The following is a 21750-nucleotide window of genomic DNA, read 5'->3' on the forward strand; positions in this document are numbered from 1 at the left end:
CCTGAACTCCGGATTGGCTCGAAAACGCCAATTTGGCCTTAACCAATTTCTTGAATTGGCTGCACATTGGCCCTGCATTTGTTGCATTTATTCTAAAACGGCAAATCGGCTATAATCAATTTCTCGAATTCAGTGTACACTGACTCAGAGTTGGTTCGGAAACGACTGTGCAACCATAACCCAATTCTTGAATTGGCTATACGCGCGTTGGCTTTAAATAGACAATGTGGCTCCTACCCAATTTCGTGAATTGGCTTCATGTTGAGTCAGCTTTGGCTTCAAAATGACAATGTGGTCCCTAACCAATTTCTTGAACTGGTTACATATTGACTCTATATTGGCTTTTAAATGACAATGTGGTTCCTAACCAATTTCTTGAATTGGTTACACATTGACTTTATACTGGCTTTTAAATGACAATGTGGTTCTTAACCAATTTCTTGAATTAGCTGCACATTGGCCCTGCATTTGTTGCATTTATTCTAAAACGGCAAATCGGCTATAATAAATTTCTCGAATTCAGTGTACACGGACTCAGAGTTGGTTCGGAAACGACTGTGCAACCATAACCCAATTCTCTAACTTAGCAAGAGAAACAAAAATGGCTTCTAAGGACCTAAGTCCTCTATTTATAGTGAAGTGTGAGTGCTTTGGGCGGCAACAATGGCCAATGCATGGCGAGCAAGTGCTTCCCTTTCTTCTTGGCCACAAAACACTTAGGGAAAACGCACAACACTTGGCCACTTACTCTCCACTCCTTTCCTTTGTCTCACATTCTCCTTTTCATGAAACTCCATTGGCCAGCTTTGAGAAGACAAAATGATTATGTCTCCCACTTCTTTTTCTTCCAAAGAATATTCCATTTTAAACCACAAGATTCCAAAGAATATTCCTCCTTCACTTGCATGAAATTTCATTGGTCCACTCCATCTCCTTTGTCTCCCACTAATTTGCATGAAATCCTATTGGTCAATCCAAAGAAAGAAGCGTTTACGCGCCCACACGCTCGTCCCAAAGTATCCATGTCGCGATTCTGCGGTACGCTCTCGGACGGTCCTCTCGGCACTTTTCGGCAACGCTCGGACGTTCCTCTCTGCAATACTCGGTCTCGGTCTGGACAACTCTCGACAACTCTCGGTAGTCTCGGACAACCATCCGCAGTCCTCGGACAGCTTCCTCGGACAGCTATCGACGATCCCTCCGGCAACTCTCGGATACACCTCAGTCTTTCTCGGACCATTCTCTTGATCCTTTCAAGCTTCTCCCGATCCTCTCGATCATTACCCGGACAACTCTCGGTCCTTCGGACGACTCGGACAGTACGTCGTGGTCAACTCGGCCATTTCTCAATTCACTCATAATTTCTCGGACTTGTCTTCAACAATTCTTCTAATCTCCTCGTTGGCTTCCTTTCTTGGTCTTTTGGCCTTGGGTTTTCATTTTGCAATTTACCCCTTGGTGAGGGTCACTACATTGCCAGTTTAGCTGTGATCTCGTCTCCACCACCATTGTTCGAGGTTCGACTTCGCTCTGATACCAATGATAACGTTTAATCAAACCACACTCACAACAATAAAAATAGAGGAAACAGAGGAAATACAGAGTTGATTTATTGAGATAAACGATATAATGAAACAACATTCTCTAGGAACGCAGATTCATCTTCTCACCTACAAGAGCCTCGAAAGAGATACTCCAGCAAGACGATGAGGGGGAAAGTACTAGAAAGACCTTAAAAACTTTTACAACTCTGAATATGCGTAAAAGATAAACGATGAGCTAACACTGCTCTTATACTGCCACCACATTAACAGTGTCAACCGATTATTCCCGTTACCGTTTCTTGATGTTGACAACCTGCAACTTCTGTCACATGCATATTGCCAGCTTTATTATTTCTTCTCCACGCGCTCGTCACTCTCTTATCCATAAACATGTGTCCCATTGTGCACTTTAATACCTCATTTGCTATATCAGCTTGGAGCTTCGTGCTACCTGTGATGGTAGAGGAGTAAAGGATTAATCTTAAGAGATGGTAGAGGAGTAGTCTTTAGAGATGGATCCGCCAATGTTATAAATATCAGAACCAACCACGACGAGACCCAATGCGTGTGCAAGAGGATCATTGGGAACTGGGACTGCAGCCCATACAAGCAGGCCCAGCTCATACTCATGGCGAGAGGGGTGGGTGGCCAGGGGACCAATTTTTTTTTTTGAAAAAGCCTTAAGTAGATGGAGTCCAAAAAAAAAATTTTATGTTGAAAAGGGTCCAAAAAACCTATATGCCTAGGGACAAAAAATTTACTGAGACGGGGCTGAATACAAGTCCTGAATTAGGTTTTCAGGAGAGAGTGAACCAGCGAGGGTTAAAAGGGTTTAAGCACACGTAGAGACAAGTCTCGGTGCGGCCTAAAACTGAACGAGTCTCATAAAGCTCAGGTGAAGCAAGGAGAGGTCGTAATCTCTTGAAGAAGAGAGAGAGAATCGTGTAGTCCAGTCTCGACACGCGTGCCAAGATACTTATTAGCAAATCATCGGGAAGTTGAGTCGATTGAGGCGTCGGAGGGAGTGAAGGGGACGTCTTTGTCTTCCTCTCCTTCACCGGTGACGATGACATTGGCAAAATCAAACTGTAATGAGCTTCTGATTAAGGGTTTTTTTTAATGCTAGAATTTTCCACCGTAATAGCTTCTGATTTAACTTTTAATGGGCCTCAAAAACATTAAAATTTGTAAATTTGAACGAAAAAATAGAAATGTTTTAATTTTTATAAATCAATATCTCCATAATCTATCTTGAATTTTGGGATTCAAATATCTGATACATAAAATATATATTTTATTACCGATTGTTATTCGGAAGAGTTCGAGTTTTGTTAATGTTCAAATTTTTTAACTGTACCAAAATGATAGATAGATATCCAAAATTTTCTGTTAATTAACACAAATAGAGTAAATACATGTTTATTAATAATGGAAATATGGATTAGATCCGATGCACGTGATTAGTTTTCACACAAAGGCTGGCGGGGCCAAGAAGTTTCCAAAGCTTATCAAGTTGATTATCTTTTAATTAAATCTCTGCATCGTGCTGATTAGTGAACATCTCTTTTAGAAACCTCTCCTTTGTCACTTTCATGTCAATAAGCGGAGACATTTTTCGAGAGCTAAGCGAATAAGAAGATCATATCAGAGCCACGATTACATATTCCCAAAGAAGCATACGTTCCAAACCGAGTGTCCTTTGGCTAGCACTGAATTTAAATCAACTTAGCCGAGTTTCATAGAAGTCAATCAGTAATTGTATTGAAAATTTGATGTTTTTAATGCAAAGAACTTACGAAATATATATGCTCCAACAATTTCTACAAAAAAAAAAACATAACCAAAAAAGAAAGAACAAGAAAAAATTGAAGCACTTATAGAAGTTATCCACAACTCTCTCCATAATTCTAGCACAGAGTAAAACCAAAACCACTATTTAATACATAATTGATTGATCACTAAATCCTCCGACAGAAAAGTTCAACTTCATGGTGCCAGAGACAAAACTCACAAGCAGAAGAAGTCTTGATGTCGTTACTGTCCTCATTGTATGGATGCCAATCACAGTTCCTTGCTAAGAACATCATGGTTTTACCATCGCATTTGCACTTCTCTCGAACGTAGACTGTTTTGAGTTGTTCCATCACCGGGTTGGCACGATCCCATTCGCTGTCTCTAATCTTTTCAATCTTGTATCGAAGTTCCATCAGCTCATCTATCGTAGTTGACAACAACGGCTTTGTAACAGAAGACAAGATCTTAAAACCCTTTTGTTTTGTTTGGCCTCCAAGACAGATCAGAATCAACCCATAGACATATTTTGCCTCTTTGTGTCCTTTTTCTGCAGCTTTAGCTAAATATTTGAGTCCTTTGTGATCACGGTTCTGAAGAAAGTAGTAGATGAATCCTTTGCGATACAAAGCTTCGGGGTTTCCATTCTTGCGACATCTTTTGAAAAAATTGGAGAACGTTTCATGGTCGCGATGCCATGGGAACAGAGGGGTTTCTTGGAGCGAAAGTCTGCGGAGAACATATCCATCATCGCAAATACGTCGAAACGGTTTTGAAACTAATCTGAGATTACGAACCTCTGACAAGGAAGAAGCTGCGATACATGACGAAATCTCCACAAGAAGATCTTCCGGTAAAGAATCGAGGCAAATTCTTGTTTTTCTAGATTTCCTTATAGACGAAGAAGACGAGAACAGAGAGGATGATACCATGTTGTTGTTGTTGATAAAATTCAAGAGTACTGTTTCCAATTATTGTTATATATATAGAGAGGGCTTAATTCGTTTTCCTTTTTTGATTAGGAGAGACAAATTGTTCCTTTTCCATATTACAAAAGGAAAAAAAATAGATAGATGACCAAAAAAAACAGGAATAAGAAATTCACAATAGGCTTAAGATCCTATTTCTCAACCCGTCTAGGATTTTAAAACCCAATAGACTCAAGAAGATTGTATGCCCATCGAACAGGATCAAGAACTCACTTTAGCTGCGCGTTTTGGAGATCCTACAACCAAAAAAAAAAGGGGTCTCATTATCATCAATAAAGACAATAAGCCTAGGCGTTATAAACTAACTACTCATTTGTTTTTTCATTGGAATCAATAAAAACAATAAACCTAAGCGTTATTGTTTTGTCATGAGCAGATAAACAAAATAGAATAATAACCCATAGTAAAGAACTTTCTATAGAGATCTGAAGATATATATGTAAAATCAATCCTAAAGTAGATTCTATGATAGCAAGAGAGTCACATATGACGGAGATGATATCTAATAACTGGCTAGGTTCAAATCAGTACAGTTAACTACTCAAGAGACAGTCCTTCACATATCCTCTTACCAAATTATAGTAGCATTAAGGAGGCATAACAATTTAAAATAAAAGACATACTTCATAATACAATCTCCATCAAGTGCATGGACTACAAACTTTCCTACACGGTATTCAGAGAATTACAGCCAACAAAACTCCACAGAAACATTAAAAAAGAAACCAACACTTGAAGATACAAACACGAACCATAGTCTATGACAATCCACTTACTATTGTACCCGTGCACAGAAGGCAGCGTTACATGTTTGACTCCTTTCTGCTTTTGCTTGGCCTGTGAAGAGAAATACAAGAGAACCATATATTTGATCACTCTTATAATGTTCCAAAAAAACAAATTACTCAAAACGAGTTCACAAAACAGCTACTCATTATCCACCAGAGGTCAATTCTCACATCTTTTATCACAAAATTGGCTACATCACAAAATCAACAATCTCAACGATAGATATACCTCTTGTAAGAGATATATCTCTCTATCTCTGATTTCTGTTCAGGCTTATAAGCTAACCATCTTTCATGTGGACATAAATCATCAAATGTCCCTAGATCTGCATATTAATTAATAAGATTGAGATTAAATTACTAAACACATTTGCATATCAAAACATAAAAAAAAACGTTAAGCAAAATTTCAAACCTTGAAGCAAAAATTTTGGTTCTTCTTCATAGCACTTGAGTTTCCAAAGAACAAGACCATTATCATACAATATAATTGGTTTAGTTCTATATGCATCACATATACGCGTCTCTGTAAATAGAATTTGTCACGTTACAGACAACAAACATATAAGACAACAATATATAAAACATATTGAGTCTAAGGATTTAGACTTACGTTGAGATGTCATGCCTTTTGCTTCCATCATCTCGTCATGAGCTTCTTTAGCGGCTCTTATTTGAGACATGATTACGTTATGTTCCTCAATGGACAATGGAGCTCCATTTTTCTCCATAATGGCTTTGGCAACATCCTCTTGCATCTTCTGTTTGAGCTTCTTCTCCTATAAAGACAAAACGAGCTTTAGCACAACAAAGAGATTGATATATATATTACAGATTTTAGAAAATACCTTTTCCTTTGCTGCTGCAAACTTTTCTTTAGCTTCTTTTTTCTGGTCTTCACACTCCTCAATTTCGCTTTTTATGTAATCTCTCATTACCCTGAGAAAATTACACACATGAGGTATCTCAAAATAAAGCATAAACTACAAAAAAATTTGATATTGGCATACAAAGATTCACATACTTTGTGCCAAGTGATTCATCACATAAGAAATTTAGAAGCTTGAGCCTTCTCGATGCATCCATCTTCTCGTACTCAGTAACACCCGCTACAAAAGTTTCAGGAGGGAACTCATCACTCAAAACTTCTGACTGCGATAGGATCTCTCCGATAGCAGTGAACCAACTGCTGTCAGTTGCACTTAGAGTCAAGGACCTGTAATATAAAATGCAAATGCATCACAAACATGAGCAAGAAAACAAACATGTGTATACATTTATATAGACTCATACATCTCTCTATGATGTGATATTAAATCCAACAACTGGATCATCATCTGGATAATAGGGCAGTATTGGGTTCTCCTTGTGTTACACCCACATACAAAAAGCTCACGGACAACAGTTTCAGCTTGTCCTTCCTTCAAAGAAAGAGCCTATCACAAAAGTTAAAAGCGAATCAGACTAAGAGTAAATCATTAGAGACCATACGTTGCTAAAGAGAGTAATTATATATCATACGTTTCCAAAGGCTGTGCAAAACTTGAAAAACTGGAATACATTTCCAGCTTCTTCAGTGGGTATATCAATGCCTGATACACAAGTCAAGCTTGTACCCTGAGGAACTACTGGAGCCTCAAACTGAATCTCCTCTTTAAGTTTGTCACTGGATTTGGCTCTCCTCCTCTTGCCCACCGCTTTCTTCTCCTCCTTGGGAACATCTGTTTCATAAACCTTAAATCATTGGCCTCTTCTTTTATATTAGAAAATTAACAAAACACAATTCTAAACTTATTGTCTCACCTAATGTTTCCACTTCTGTCCCTGGAACAGATTCACTATTGCTACTACTACCTTCAATGGAAGCAGCAATCTACATAATTAAACCATGTTAATCAAGTAAGTATAATTAAAGACAAAGCTAAAGATCATTAAAAACAGGATTTGTATTTTAGTTACCAGTTTTGGCTTCCTCTGATAAGCAAACTTATCAGGCCCTTCAACTTCAAGAAGCTCAACGACTGAAGCCAACCCACAAGCTCTAGCCTTATGTACTTATCCCAGTGGGGTTTAGCCCTCGGCTTGTCCTGTAAAATCCACACAAACCATTTTATTTCATTGATAAAGCTCTAATATATTAATTTCAAAGACATGTATAATTACATGCACACGCTGCAGATGCATATGCCTCTACATTGAGGACATACCCAGTCGTCCAACTTTGCTACTTCTTCTGCATTCTCACCATACCTATGGTTCAAATCATGAATAACACACATTATAATTAAGAAACCATAATTGTCTCTGGAAAAAAAATCAATGAAAACAAAAAAAACGAACCTGTTTGATAAGCATTTGTAACAAAACTTATTGGGGCATAGCTTGTTATTCATCCTCCTGACCTTGCACGGTGCGACGAAGTCCATAGTCTTCTGTCGACACTACAAACAAACAAATGAACCAACAGTTTAAATCAAGAAAGAAAAAAAAAACGTTATTATCTAACCAAACAAAACTAAGTCTCACACCTGGTGACAGGATTTGCCATTTTTGGAATCATAAACTCTTCTTCCAACGACTCTAACGCCAGGATTGCGATTATGTTTGTTCTCCATAACAACAGTAAACTACGGTGAAAAAGAATCGAATTTTAACATATTTTAGGTCTTGTTTAGTCATGTTTTGCATCATATAGAAGTAATTCCTTAGGTCCTATAACCATTTCTATCCAAATATGCATTTAGGATGTTTATAAGCATGCATTGCATACATTTGTACATTGGAAGTATTATTAGGTGTTATGGAGATCTAAAATCTAAGGAAGGACTTGGTGTTATTTCTGGAGCTAACCAAGAGGACTAGAAGCATCAAGAACGTATAAGAAAGCACTCGACCACACCACTCGACCATGAACATGGTCGAGCACTCGGTCGGATTCATAACGAGCTCATCGATCCGAATGAAGATTTTCAGTTGCGATTCAGTTTCAGCATACTTCGTATAAGTTTTAGGAAATCGGGTTACTTTTCCAATGGCGGTGGTTTCAGGTCAATCAGAGGTGTCCTTCAAGAGTTATCCCTGTTTTACTGAATAGATAACATCCCAGATCGAAGACTGGAGCTACCTAACGGACCAACCACTCGACCATGCACTCGACCGAGCACATGGTCGAGCACTTGCAGCCGACTTTCTGTTTTGTCCTCTAGCAAAATATGGTTTCTCCATCTTTTCTATATATATATGTGTACTGCCACTTGTGGCCGCAGACAGACACCTCATAACCTAGTTTTTGCCATTTTTAGCCTACTTTTACTTTATTGCATCCTCTTATTTTTTGTAGGGTTTTTAGCCACCAAAGTTTGTAATCTTGATAACTTTGGATCTGTTGAGAATTTGCTTTCACTTCTTTATATTAAATTGTTCATCTCTCTCTTATCTATCTGATCATGCTTGTTTTATCATTTTCTGGGTTTGTGTTCTTCATCAGGATTTGTAGATCTGAATAGTAACTAGATCCTTGGGGATGGGTTAGGTTGATTGAGAGTTTGGTTGTTCTAGCACTTTTTAAGCCTTGATTGTTATAGATCCCTTCTAGATTAGGTGTTCTCTAAGCTATTCTTGTTCTGAGAAGTTAAGAATAGATCTGAGGTTTTTTATTATGCAAAAGATATTTAAGATGTTGGATAAGACTAATACTGGAGATTATTGTGTCTAGCTTAAGAGATTAGTTGTCTAGGGTGGTTTTGACAAAAATGAATCTGGGATTTAATGCTTGTTTATCCATGTCTTAGCTAGTGAGAACTAGGTCTAGGAGTGTTTAAACTTGATTGTTATTGCCATGAGAGTGGATTAACAAGTTTATGAGATCATTGTCTATGGATAGCTTCTATGAGTTTTGTTAGACAGTCTAGATAAGCCAAGCTTGATATCAACCCATTATTCCCATCTCTAGGATCTATTTTCTTATTATTTGTTACTGCTTTCATATTTGATCATTTGTCATCGTTTATTTTGCATCTTTGTTCTTTGTTTTGCTTTTGTTCTTCTGTTATGCATCACTCGACCACCTGCTCGACCATGAACTCGACCGAGTGCATACTCGAGCACCAATTTATTTCCTTGTTTATGTTATGTTTCATTCCAGTTTGCTCTTAATTGCATCTGTTAGTAGTTTTCTCTAGCTTAGCATAGTTTATTGCACTAGTTCTATAGTTTAATTCTGCATTAGTACTGTCTTAAGTTGCCTTTGTTCATTGCATTTCATTTCTGCCAATAGGTTGTTAGAAACAAACTAACTTGATATTTGGCTTATCTTAAATGCATTGATCATGTCTTGACTGCTTACATTTCATACTCTTTATAGATTGACATCCTTTATGTTACAGCAACATAAGGGTATTGAAACACTTTGCATCCCATTTGATCATCTTAGCCTAAGTCTGTCTGTTTGCTGTCATCCATTCATTCATAGGTTAAGATCAGAAAAGACCATGTTTCACTATGACGCTTTTTGGTAAATGTGAGATCAAAGATTATCGACAATCTTCCAAAAGCGAATCAGTGGAGGACAAAATAGCCATTGTCAAGAGACGAACTGGCGTTGATGAGTGGGCCAAAGTCATGATTCTTGGCGGCCCGAGAAGAACATAGCTTGTGGGAGTGGTGTGAAGGCTGTGATGCTTGAAATTAAATCATCGGAATAGCAAGGAGAGTGGTCATTGGACAAGTTCAAGAGCCAGGATGTTGAAGTTCTCACCAAAGGCCTTGAATTAGGTAGGGTTTTACTGGGTTTTAAAAGGGGAAATAAAAAGATTAACAAAAGAGAAAAAATAGGAGATTGAAGAGTTTGCTGAGGAGAGAAAGGTTGAACAGGGTGAGGCCTCGATACTAGTGTGTGGGAGCTTTTGGGGGGGGGGGGAGATTTAATTCGAAAAATGTTTAGGATATATTTACATCGTTTTAATTAAATTTGGTAGTAGATCCAAGTCAGATCTGAATATCTTATTTTTCAAAAATCAACATATTTGGAATATGATCGGAAAGTTCCCTATGTCATATCATTTTTTTTTTGTGTCAACCGAACACTAATTAGAAAAGAACTTCAATGTTGATAGCACAAACTGGAGGAACATAGTTTACAAACTGGAGGAACATAGTTTATAAAGGAAAATGCTAAAATTAAAGATCTAGAAGACCGAGCCAGACAATCCACCTACAAATTTTGCATGCAAAAAATCTTGGACAAGGAGAAGTGTGTGAAGGCGGCTCAAAGCAAGTGAAAATCGTCAAGAAGATTAGAGAAGCCAGGCCAGTCTTGAGGGGCTTGAATCATTGCTACTAGTTATGCATAATCCGTCTCGAAACTCTAACAAGCAACTCCATTTGCAAGGATACACTCCATGGCCCAAAGCAGAGATTCTAACTCTGCATGGAGCGGGGAAGGATTTCGTCGAAAACATCGAACACCCAATAAAAAAGTCTCAGCATAGCCATTACAACACCACCAACCGAAACCTGAATTGGATCAGATTCTTTCCAGAAACCGTTGATTTGACAAAAGGGACCCTGACCCGGTCTCACCGAGGGAACCAAAGAATCCGCGGGATCTGAAATACAGGAGGCAACCTGATGTGAGCACAGGACCAGAACCCGACCGAGACGACCGAGACGTACCGGACGCGACTGAGACGCCTGACAGAGACGCACCGAACGCGACCGAGACTCCAGCATCGAGCACGGCCAAGGTTCCAGCGATCCTCCCGGGAGCCAGGACAAGGTCAAGGAGCTCCGCCAAGGCCACCAAGCAGAGGATCAACCTCTTTGTTCGAGCGTTCGTCCAACACCGCGACCAGACCAAAGACCATGAAGAAACAATTCGCATGGCCTTCACTCTTACCCAAGGGTGAAGGCAACCAAGTCATTGTAAGTGAGGAATCATACTCTTTTTCCTCACTCCGGGTTTTTCCCAAGTGGTTTACCGGAGGAGGTTTTAACGAGGCGAGGAGCTTCAATGCACAACGTCCAAAGCCAAGTCGTTTCCCGTGCCAAGGCCAAAGACGATTTTCTATTTTTACTTATGATGTGCGTTTTAATTTGAACTCTAGAATTTTCTTTTGAACGTTGAGACTGTTTGTGGTTAAGTTTGATTTTCAAAGAGAGCGACATGGTCTATTTCAAAGAGAACACGTCAAAGGACAAGTGTGCGAAATTGTCAAAGAGAGCGACGTGTTCTATTTCAAAGAGAACACGTCAAAGGACAAGTGTGCGGACCATTGCGAGTCCGCATGTCCTTAAGCCTTCTCTTAACCTAGCTATTTAAACCCTCTCTTAAAACATTTGTAGCCTTCAGACTTGAATAAAATAAGAACATTTCTCAAAGAGAGATTCTTTGACCTTGTCTCACTCCTTCTAATAGAACAATCCGGGATTGCTCTAGCGATAGAACCCTAACGACTCGAACCGGGTTCGTTGTCGTTAGCTTGGCTGTATCGAGAGGAGAGCCATTACTCTCGTGTCGTCACTCGTTCCACCGTCGCCTCCCTCAACTCGTTTCCACTCGCATCCACCATCGCTTCGCATCGAAACCACTCGCTAGCCGTTCCGCATCCGATCCGTCCGTATCGCATCCTTTCGACCTGATCGCGGCCAAAAGCTCGATCTCTCAATCCACTCGTTTGTCTTCCTTCATCTTCGGTGTCCCTCGTTTCTTTCGTCCCTAGGGTCGAATCACCAAGCCTTGTCCGAGGAAAACCTCTCACAGTCCGAACGGCTCGAGAGCGACCTCTCTGCCCGTACTGCAACCGCGACCTCGGTTCACATCACTACCACTGATTGAAATTGCGCATTCTCTAATAACATTTTGTCGCTTACAGCTTGATTAATTACCTCATATGCGCGAGCTGCGTATTTTGAAAAACTTTTTTATTCATATCCTTCAAATTGACCATAATATCCAAGGTAACTGAAGAAAGGAATCATGATCGCCTGAGTGAGATGATCCTCTCCAATAGAGAAAATCAAGATTTGAGTACACAGACACATACAGAACACTCCCTGAAGAAATCTGAATCAGAGATAAACCCCAAATTTGTCACGAGTGAGGACACTCAAAAAGAGCATGGTTAATTGTCTTATATGCCGAGTCACATTTTTTACACTTGATATCACACTGGACACCACAATTAGCTAATCCAAGAGTGCCGATGCAATTTGCCAAAAGAAATTATTATTTTTTGGTGAAACATGGAGCTTCCATGCTTGGGCTCTTAAAACCGTACATGTTGGGCCATATTCTACCTCTACCGCCATCACCCTAGCCAACACATAACCCGATTTCACCGAATATTTTCCAGACTTTGAATAATGATAAATCAAACGATTTGGCTTGAAATATTTGTTGATAGCCATATTCCGAATAATCTGAATATCATGCAAATTTATAAACTCTTGGAGAATAGTTAAATGTCACTCCCTGGTAACCGGATTGACTAAATGATTAACCATTAAATTTGGATGCAAATGTCGACCCCTGCATGGCCATATAACTTTCCTGTTGAGCGAAGCTAGAATCAGGCTTCTACAGTCTTCAAGTTCGACGATATTTAGTTTATCCAGTTTCATGTTTGTAAATCATATTAGATATGAACATCTTACACTCTGTTTCCCATGATCTTTGGCTATTTTTTGTTTTTAATATCATCCTCATCAATTCACTAAAACTTTCTCACTAATATACACAAAAACATCAACAATCTCCTTAACTTGTCAATGAACCTGCTCGTTCTTTTTTTTTCCTTTAGCAGATGTATTGGGTTTAAGAAAACAAATCTGCTAAACCGGAACAGAACCCTCTTGGAATGATGAGTTTGCCAGTTAGCTGTCAAAGGGAGAAGAGTACGTCTATGCCAATGAATCCACTTTCACGTAGAACTCTAACCATGCACTACTATAACAATATTAGGAAACTCCAAATCGAAACCGCAAATTAAGAATAGGGAATGTTTGGGCAAAAATAATCGATTCGTTTAGAAACTACGGAAACAAGAAATAGATGTTGAATAGTCGTTTTTATTGATCAAAGTATCGAGCTCAAATACAAAAGTTTAAGGCACAACGTGTCAATTTAGGAACCCTAGCAATGCTTTGGAATTGAGTCGTGTGGCTGTGTTTTTGGTCTCTTGTTTTGGCTTCGATTTCCTTCCCTATCATGTCGAAATCGCTCCCTATTTATAGGGAAGTCCCTTTACCCTAATCCTCATGGGATTTGGGTTTGAGTAACCGCCTCTTCATGAGATAAGGTCGTTCCGAATATTCTCTCTACAAGATTAAGTCAAATATTCTCTCAATAATGTCGTAGCAAATGAGAGTCGGTCTCAAAGTCAGTTACAGCCCATATTGACTCGTTGTTTGTCGTTACAGCCCGTATTGGCTTGTTAATTATTGTGTTGGCCCGTATCGGCTTGATGCTTGTCGTTACGGCCCGTATTGGCTTGATGCTTACCGTTACGGCCGGTATTGACTCAATGTTTACCGTTACAGCCGGTATTGACTCAATGTTCTAGAGAATGCATAATTCTCTATTCTTTATAGAATATATCATAAATATAATAGAATTTATCCATTATAATTTATATGATTAAAATTATGCCCAACAGTTTGCCCCCCACTCTCTATTTTCTTAGTAAGAATTTAGAGAGTAGTATAGACAAATGGTATCATTTTAATAAACCATAAATATAAAAGCTAAATATTTGTATAAGTCATGACATACCTTTAGATGTAGTCGTTTTCTTTCACTTGATTAATTCACTGCCTTCCACTAATGATGTTGTGATCCACATCGTGATCTTGTAGTTTTGTAGTTTTGTAGCTTTGGAACGATGTTTATCCCATGGCAAGACCTATGACATTGTTTGTCATCACCGGTTTATCGAATCGATTGCGCATTGGCTTTATATTGACAATTTTGTCATAGCCAATTTAATGAATTGGCTTCGCATTGGCTCTAAAACGATATAGTTATCGTAATCAATTTCTTGAATTGGCTACACACTGATCCCATATTGGCTCTCAAACCAATATGCTGCCATAACAAATTTCTAGAATTGGTTACACATTAGTTCTGCATTGGCTGCAATTTGTCGGTTTAGCCTTAGCCAATTTGGTGAATTGGCTTCACATCGGCTCTAAAACGATAAAGTTACTGTAACCAAAGTTACCTGAATTGGCCACAACTTCATTTTGCATTGGCTCCAATTCTTTGAATCGGATACACGGTTGACTTAGTGTTGATTTAAGTTAACATTTGGCCATATCCACTTTATTGAATTGGCTGCACCTGAACTCCGGATTGGCTCTAAAACGCCAATTTGGCCTTAACCAATTTCTTGAATTGGCTGCACATTGGCCCTGCATTTGTTGCATTTATTCTAAAACGGCAAATCGGCTATAATCAATTTCTCGAATTCAGTGTACACTGACTCAGAGTTGGTTCGGAAACGACTGTGCAACCATAACCCAATTCTTGAATTGGCTATACGCGCGTTGGCTTTAAATAGACAATGTGGCTCCTACCCAATTTCGTGAATTGGCTTCATGTTGAGTCAGCTTTGGCTTCAAAATGACAATGTGGTCCCTAACCAATTTCTTGAACTGGTTACATATTGACTCTATATTGGCTTTTAAATGACAATGTGGTTCCTAACCAATTTCTTGAATTGGTTACACATTGACTTTATACTGGCTTTTAAATGACAATGTGGTTCTTAACCAATTTCTTGAATTGGCTGCACATTGGCCCTGCATTTGTTGCATTTATTCTAAAACGGCAAATCGGCTATAATAAATTTCTCGAATTCAGTGTACACGGACTCAGAGTTGGTTCGGAAACGACTGTACAACCATAACCCAATTCTTGAATTGGCTATACGTGCGTTGGCTTTAAATAGAAAATGTGGCTCCTACCCAATTTCGTGAATTGGCTTCATGTTGAGTCAGCTTTGGCTTCAAAATGACAATGTGGTCCCTAACCAATTTCTTGAACTGGTTACATATTGACTCTATATTAGCTTTTAAATGAGAATGTGGTTTAAGGCACAACGAGTCAATTTAGAGTCGTTTTTATTGATCAAAGTATCGAGCTCAAATACAAGAGTTTAAGGCACAACGAGTCAATTTAGGAACCCTAGCAATGCTTTGGAATTGAGTCATGTGGCTGTGTTTTTGGTCTCTTGTTTTGGCTTCGATTTCCTTCCCTATCATGTCGAAATCGCTCCCTATTTATAGGGAAGTCCCTTTACCCTAATCCTCAATAACGCTAGTCACTACTCCCACTGGGGCTAGGAAGTAAGCCCCACAACCCAAAGCGGCGAAGAACAAATAGAATTTGCTACAAAAGCCGGCTAACGGGGGTATTCCTGCGTATGAGAACATAGTAATGGAGAAGGTAATAGCCGAAATAGGATTCGTTTTGGCTAGAGCGCCCAAATCCGCTATATATTTGACACGGGTTTGCCGTAATGCTGAAACTATGGCGAATGCATCCATCGTCATTAATGCATAAATAAAGATACCAATTAGTAGTGATTGAATTCCTTCTATGGTTCCACATGAGAAACCAGTACGAATATAACCTACATGTCCAATTGAACTATGAGCTAGAGGTCTTTTGACTTTCGTTTGGGCCATGGCGGCCAGTGCTCCTAAGATCATAGAAGCAATGCTGCAGAAAAAGAAGATTTGTTGCAATGTAGCTCCATAGGAACCATAAATAGAAACACGTAAAATATTAGCAGAAATAGAGATTTTAGGCGCAATAGAAAGGAATGCTGTAACCGGGGTGGGCGAACCCTCATAGATATCTGGTGCCCACATATATAGAGTCAAAGGGAATATGGAGTCCGAGGAGGAGGGGGTTTTCTTCGGGGCTCGAGAGATTGAATAGACCCACAAGTTTTAAATTCGCCACTGGGGAATTCACACGAAAGGGAACGAGGAATTCTCAACGAAAAAAGTGCTCTCTGAACCGAACGTGAAAGTTTTTTTCCATCAGACGGCTGTTCCTGTAACTCTACTCTCGACTTGGATTATATATCCAAAAAGGTCCGCTCTCGGCCATTCCACACGCTGCCTAGCCGAGGTGTGGTTATCTGAAGTGGATTCTCTCTTTTCTAGTAGATGCCGAACCTGCTGCCCCATTGACTAAGAAGAGGGGCGGGCGCAGCAGCTACATGGACCCCTTCCTTTCTGTTGTTGCCAGCGCTTTCCCGGGCCGAGCCGGAATTTTTGATTATTATTCTAATGGGCAGGCAAAGCCCGCAGGCTGCTATCCCAATAGGCCAGCGGGCGGAATGAGGAGAGGCTCCAGCAATCATAGCACCGCGGTCGAAAAAGCGTGCTCCCTTCAGATAACACGCACCGTAGGCTATCCTCGGCCTTCTTCGTTTTCGATGCAAAAGAAAGTAAATCTCTCGATCTCCGAAAGCTCTTTTCCTTACCCCGCCGCATCTCCCTCCTTTCGTCGAGCCTTTCCGGGGTTGTTCCTTCCTTATCAGAACTTGGCGGGCATTCTTTCCAGCCGGGGGATGGGTTTTGTTTGAACATAGGCTCAAACATGATTTGAAGGTCCTAGCTACGCCATGCGTTCAATACCAAATCTGGAAAGCTGCAGAAATGACAAAAAGAGGGCGCTTTCCTATGTTGCACTGAAAAAAGAAGGACCTAAGAGCGTCTTCTCTTAGGTTTTTTCCTCCCGCGCCCGCCGCCGCCTGGCCCCTGTTAGAGGGGAAGGGGAAGATTAGCAAAGCGAAAAAAGACAGAGGGAGGGGGAGCAGCATTTTATTCTCTTCGCGAGAACTTCCGGATCAAAGAAGCATTCGGAACGGGCTCCGCGTTCATTTCGTTGGCGGAAACGATCCAATCCATTCGGGGCTTCGGCCAAAAACGAATTCGACTTGATTCATAGATAGAATCAATGATAAATAAACAAAAGATAGATGAACGAGATATCTTTTCTTTCTATAAAAAAAGAGGAATAGAATAGACATCCCTTTCTTTAGATGTCTATCTATCCTTCCGATTTTATATCGTTATATCTGCTCTCTCAATTTTTTTTAGAGAGAGCAGATAGATCCTATCCCCTATATCGAACACTAATTCCTATCTATTGATAGGAAGATCTTCGTCTAATAGCGGACTTTGCCTTTTTTTAGGAATTTCTCATATCCAAGGCAGCTTACCACAAGAACCCCACCCCATACGACTACTAGTTGGGGGGGCTGTTCGCCTTTTGAATCAAACAAAGTAAGTTGTAGGTAGGGGCTTCATAGCTACTTTCATTCTAAAGGAAAGCGAAGAACCAATCTTTAGTCAATAGGAGCCCTACTTCCCTCGACCTCATCACTTCAATTGTTGCGCAAACCAATTTCTTTCTTAGTCACCGGGCGGAGCGCACCTTTGTCACAGTAGGGCGAGCTGTTTGATAGTGACTTCTTGCGTTTGGTAGGGCGACGAAAGGCTACTTCCTTCAATCTAGGAAACAGCCGGAAACTCGAGAAGGTCGCCTTTGGAAGCGTTCGCCAGTAACCAAAGCCTTACTCCTTCCTTTTGATTATGTCGTGACGCTGACTGAATCCAATCTACAAAAAAACCCGGAAACTCAACAAAGTGCGTTCCCTTTCGTCAAGTAGGTAAAGTAGGCATACGAACCACTTTTGCTTTGCGGAATAAAACAATGAATGAGGCGGAATGGAGAAAGGAAAGGTCTGCAGGTATTTATTACTCTTATAAAAGAGGAACTCGAGCTTATTGCGAGAGGTGCTTTAGCAACTCGACTGAAAAGGAGAGGGACAAGGGCGGTCTTGCTTGGCGCGAAGGCTGCTGGTTTGGGGGTACGGTACTAAAGGTCCTCGGACTTCCAGGCGGTTTTTATTTTGGGCAGCTGTTCACCGTTGGATCTCGCCAATACAGCCCCCTATGGTTTTTGTTACCGAGATATCTTTTTTTTTCATTGTTCCTAGGGATTTTTTGGGTAATCTGCTCCCATGCTGCAAACAGTCAAATCTGAACTCAACCTTGTCGCTCTTTTTTCTTTCCTCGCGGGCAGGAAGCACACCAGCAGCGTGCGTTGCCTGATTCTACTGTGTTTTTTGCACTTGACTGGGTGGACAGTTGACCGGAAGAGAACTTCGATTCGCCCGGCCAGCAGGCGGGCGGCGTGCTTATCTTGTGTGACAACACTACAGAGCGAGTGGCTCTTCTAGGCGGGCAGCTGTGTGACAACACTACAAGGGTTTTTTTTCCTCGTGTAACATGCTATGGTCTCAATGCCCTTACGAGGTAGTGATGAGTTTCACTCGCTCTAAGCCTGGCCCGCGCGCGGTTAGGAAGATTGTCCGCAATCTGAGCGGTACCACCCACCCTACCCTACCACCTATAGGCGGCCGTCCGTCCTACAGCCGCCCGAAAAGGAACTGCAGTGATCTTGAATAGGAATCCTACAGCGATAGCCAGAATCCCCATAAAAATACCACTAGATCGAGCACCAGTGATTTCGTATCCGGTCAAAATCTTGGCTAATTGATCGAAGTGGGTAGCTAGAGTAGATCCATAGATCATGGAACAAATAGGGTGGGTAGGCCCAACCACCACACTACACGTATAGACGCGAACCCCCCTCGTTACCGTACGTGCGACTCTCACCGCATACGGCTCGCACAAAGACTCCTAAATCCATTCCGAGCCTTTTCTTCCCACTTCTCCCTTCAGTCGAGTTACTAAAGTACCTCTCCAATCCTCGATCAAACTTGCCCAGGCGCTATTAAATAAATGGGGGTCTTTCCTTCGCCTATCGTATATTGTATGTATCGGCTTGGCTTCGTCCAAAACTAAAACAAGAAGGCATTCCGGCGGGCGCGTGCGTGTAGGAAGGCCGACCATTACATAAGCTAAAAGACTAGGACTATAAGCCAGCCGGAAGCGACTCGCTTCTATTCCCCGTTGGGATTGGATATAGATGGGGAATCTATTGATCGTAGTAGTTCGCCAACCTCTCTAACTAACATACGATCAAATTTTCGGCACGGCCAAAAAAAAGAAAGAGCTTCGCTCGGTGGGCCTTCCTACGCTGACGAATGCCTCCTTTCTCTTCTCTTCAGTCTACAACAAGTGGGAGAGGCAGGATTCGAACCTACGTAGAAAAACTTTAACAGATTTACAGTCTGCCGCTTTTGACCACTCTCCCCTTTCCCTTTTCTCTTACCTTCTGCCTTCTCCCCTTCCCCTAGTTCCAATCGTTTTAGGAAAGTCGGCATTCTTTGTGGAAAGGACTTATACCATGAACGGACTCTTTGCCTTGGGTCAATCAGTTCCTTGGCTTACTAATGACCACTTCGAGAAGAACCTATTTGAAAACAGTCTAATGCCACATCTGACTCAACAGCTCCTTCTTCCTTTTCTTCTTCATACAAGCCCCCTTCAACTATATGCAACCACTTCTTGAACAACCTATTCCTATTCATGCGACAACAGCACATTCTATGCCATCTTACTTATACTATTATTAAACCAAGCTTCAATTGCACAAGCCATTCTAAGGAAGATTAGACTGGCATCTGCCTTAGCCCTGTCTCCCTCTCTAGCTAATTGAATACCAGCTTTCTCTTATATTAGTATTATATGTCACTTCCTTGTCCTATTCTTTTAGTTTTAGTATGCATGGGGGTAAGGAGATATTGATTACACAGTAGTTAGGAGCTCATAGTTTCGTGCGCTTACGGCGTGCTCTTTCTTTTCTTTTTATGACAAATGGCCGCCAGTAGACGACAATAGGTGAGGTGTCCGGTACGTGCTTCTAATGATTATTCCAGGCTGAGCATAACATTCTTATGCACCCATTTCACATGTTAGGTGTAGCTGGTGTATTCGGCGGCTCCCTATTTAGTGCTATGCATGGGTTCCTTTGTAACTTCTAGTTTGATCAGGGAAATCATAGAAAATGAATCTGCTAATGAAGGTTACAGATTCGGTCAAAAAGAATAAACTTACAACATTGTAGCTGCTCATGGTTATTTTGGCCGATTGATCTTCCGTTTCAACAATTCTCGTTCTTTACATTTCTTCTTAGCGGCTTGGCCGGTAGTAGGTATTTGGTTTACTGCTTTAGGTATTAGCACTATGGCTTTCAACCTAAATGGTTTCAATTTCAACCAATCAGTAGTTGATAGTCAAGGGCGTGTTATTAATACTTGGGCTGATATTATTAACCGTGCTAACTTTGGTATGGAAGTTATGCATGAACGTAATGCTCACAACTTCCCTCTAGACCTAGCTGCTGTTGAGGCTCCATTTAAGAGGGAACACTGTAACAACAACCAGATCGGGTCTATTCCCATTCCTTCACCGAAGTGGTTGACGAGCTCAAAAGTTCCTTTTTTCTTACTTTTCATGGCTGATTAGATCACTGAACTTGGTTCACTGACGCTAAGAGAAGGAACCATTGGATTATTTATATATCCCTCCCTTTCCACTAGGCTTAAATCGGCCAGTAAATTCTGGTGGACCAAATACAGCAACCTCACCTTTAGCCATGCAGAAGAGGAGATTCCCAGACTATGATGCCTGGCACCGATCAACTCTGAAAGTCCTGGATTTTTTGTACTCTCTCTGAAGAAACTATTGGATATGTATTTGGACTTGCAACAGCTCAGGAGGTCTCTCTTTGGCTGATCATTTCAATCATTGTTCTATCTCCCGTGACTTTTCTTTGCTAATAAGCTAGCTCTCTGCAAATGATAAGAAAGGTAGAACTAGGGAGATAAGAGATAAGAGATTTCTTTCCAATTCCCTTTTTTGGAGGCCAAGCGAGCTAAATGGTATAAAAATCACTCGCCAGCCAATGGGAGTTTGCTTAGGAAAATAAGGTGCAGGTCAGGTTCGGTTCGTTCCTTTCAGCAGTATCGAATAAGCCAAATGAAAGTGAGAAAGCAGGCCATCTATCCGTTGACTTGCCCCGGAGTGAGCTGCATCGACAGAAGAGAGAAGAGAGAGTGGAAGCAGTAAGTGAACTTGACTTGAAAGAATTGCCACTTGACGCCCGAACATCATTTTCAGAGGGAAGATATCGACCATACATAGGGAGAGAGCTCAAGTTAGACGGCGCCTTAGCGAAACTTTCTCACTCTACATTCATTCCCTAATCACACATGACTTTGAACGTTGATTTTACTTCACATAGCTTTTCGTCTCCTTGATAGCTGGAAGAGAACGTTGAGAAGCTGATCTGTCTTTCCGCGCAGAATCCTCTTTATCTAAAGTAAAGAGCAGAGTTGCGATAGAGAACCTATTTGCTTTCTTCGACTCCCTTGCCCCTGTCCTTGCAGCAAATTCAAAGAGTTGTGTGGCATTGACTAACTCACTATTCCTGCCTGAAGGAAATGCATGAGCGAATCTTTCAGTTGCAATTCCCCTTTCCAAATCTAAATCAAAGAACGGGATTAAGGGGAAATCAAAGTTGGCGATGGGACTGATGCTCTTTCATTGCTTCGAGGATCACATTTCTTTTCAGGTCAGAATCTGATTGATGCGTTGTAACATCCACTGACTCAAAGAACTACCCTTTAGTAAATAAATCCCAGGGAAAGT

The 21750-nt window shown here is 40.7% G+C and overlaps 1 protein-coding gene and 1 pseudogene across 1 annotated transcript; both read right to left on the bottom strand.

Moving 5' to 3' along the window:
- Nucleotides 1–3419: 3419 nt before the first annotated feature.
- On the bottom strand, nucleotides 3420–4271 carry LOC147944911 (putative F-box protein At1g67623). The gene has a single exon (XM_087512804.1). The coding sequence runs from the start codon at nucleotides 4265–4267 to the stop codon at nucleotides 3503–3505; it is 765 nt and encodes a 254-aa protein (XP_087368930.1). The 5' UTR covers nucleotides 4268–4271; the 3' UTR covers nucleotides 3420–3502.
- A 254-nt stretch (nucleotides 4272–4525) lies between these two features.
- On the bottom strand, nucleotides 4526–7727 carry LOC104773892 (uncharacterized; annotated as a pseudogene).
- Nucleotides 7728–21750: the final 14023 nt, after the last annotated feature.

This window comes from Camelina sativa, chromosome 5 (genome assembly GCF_030686135.1).
Source record: "Camelina sativa cultivar CO46 ecotype springtype chromosome 5, ASM3068613v1".
Classification (NCBI taxonomy): domain Eukaryota; kingdom Viridiplantae; phylum Streptophyta; class Magnoliopsida; order Brassicales; family Brassicaceae; genus Camelina; species Camelina sativa.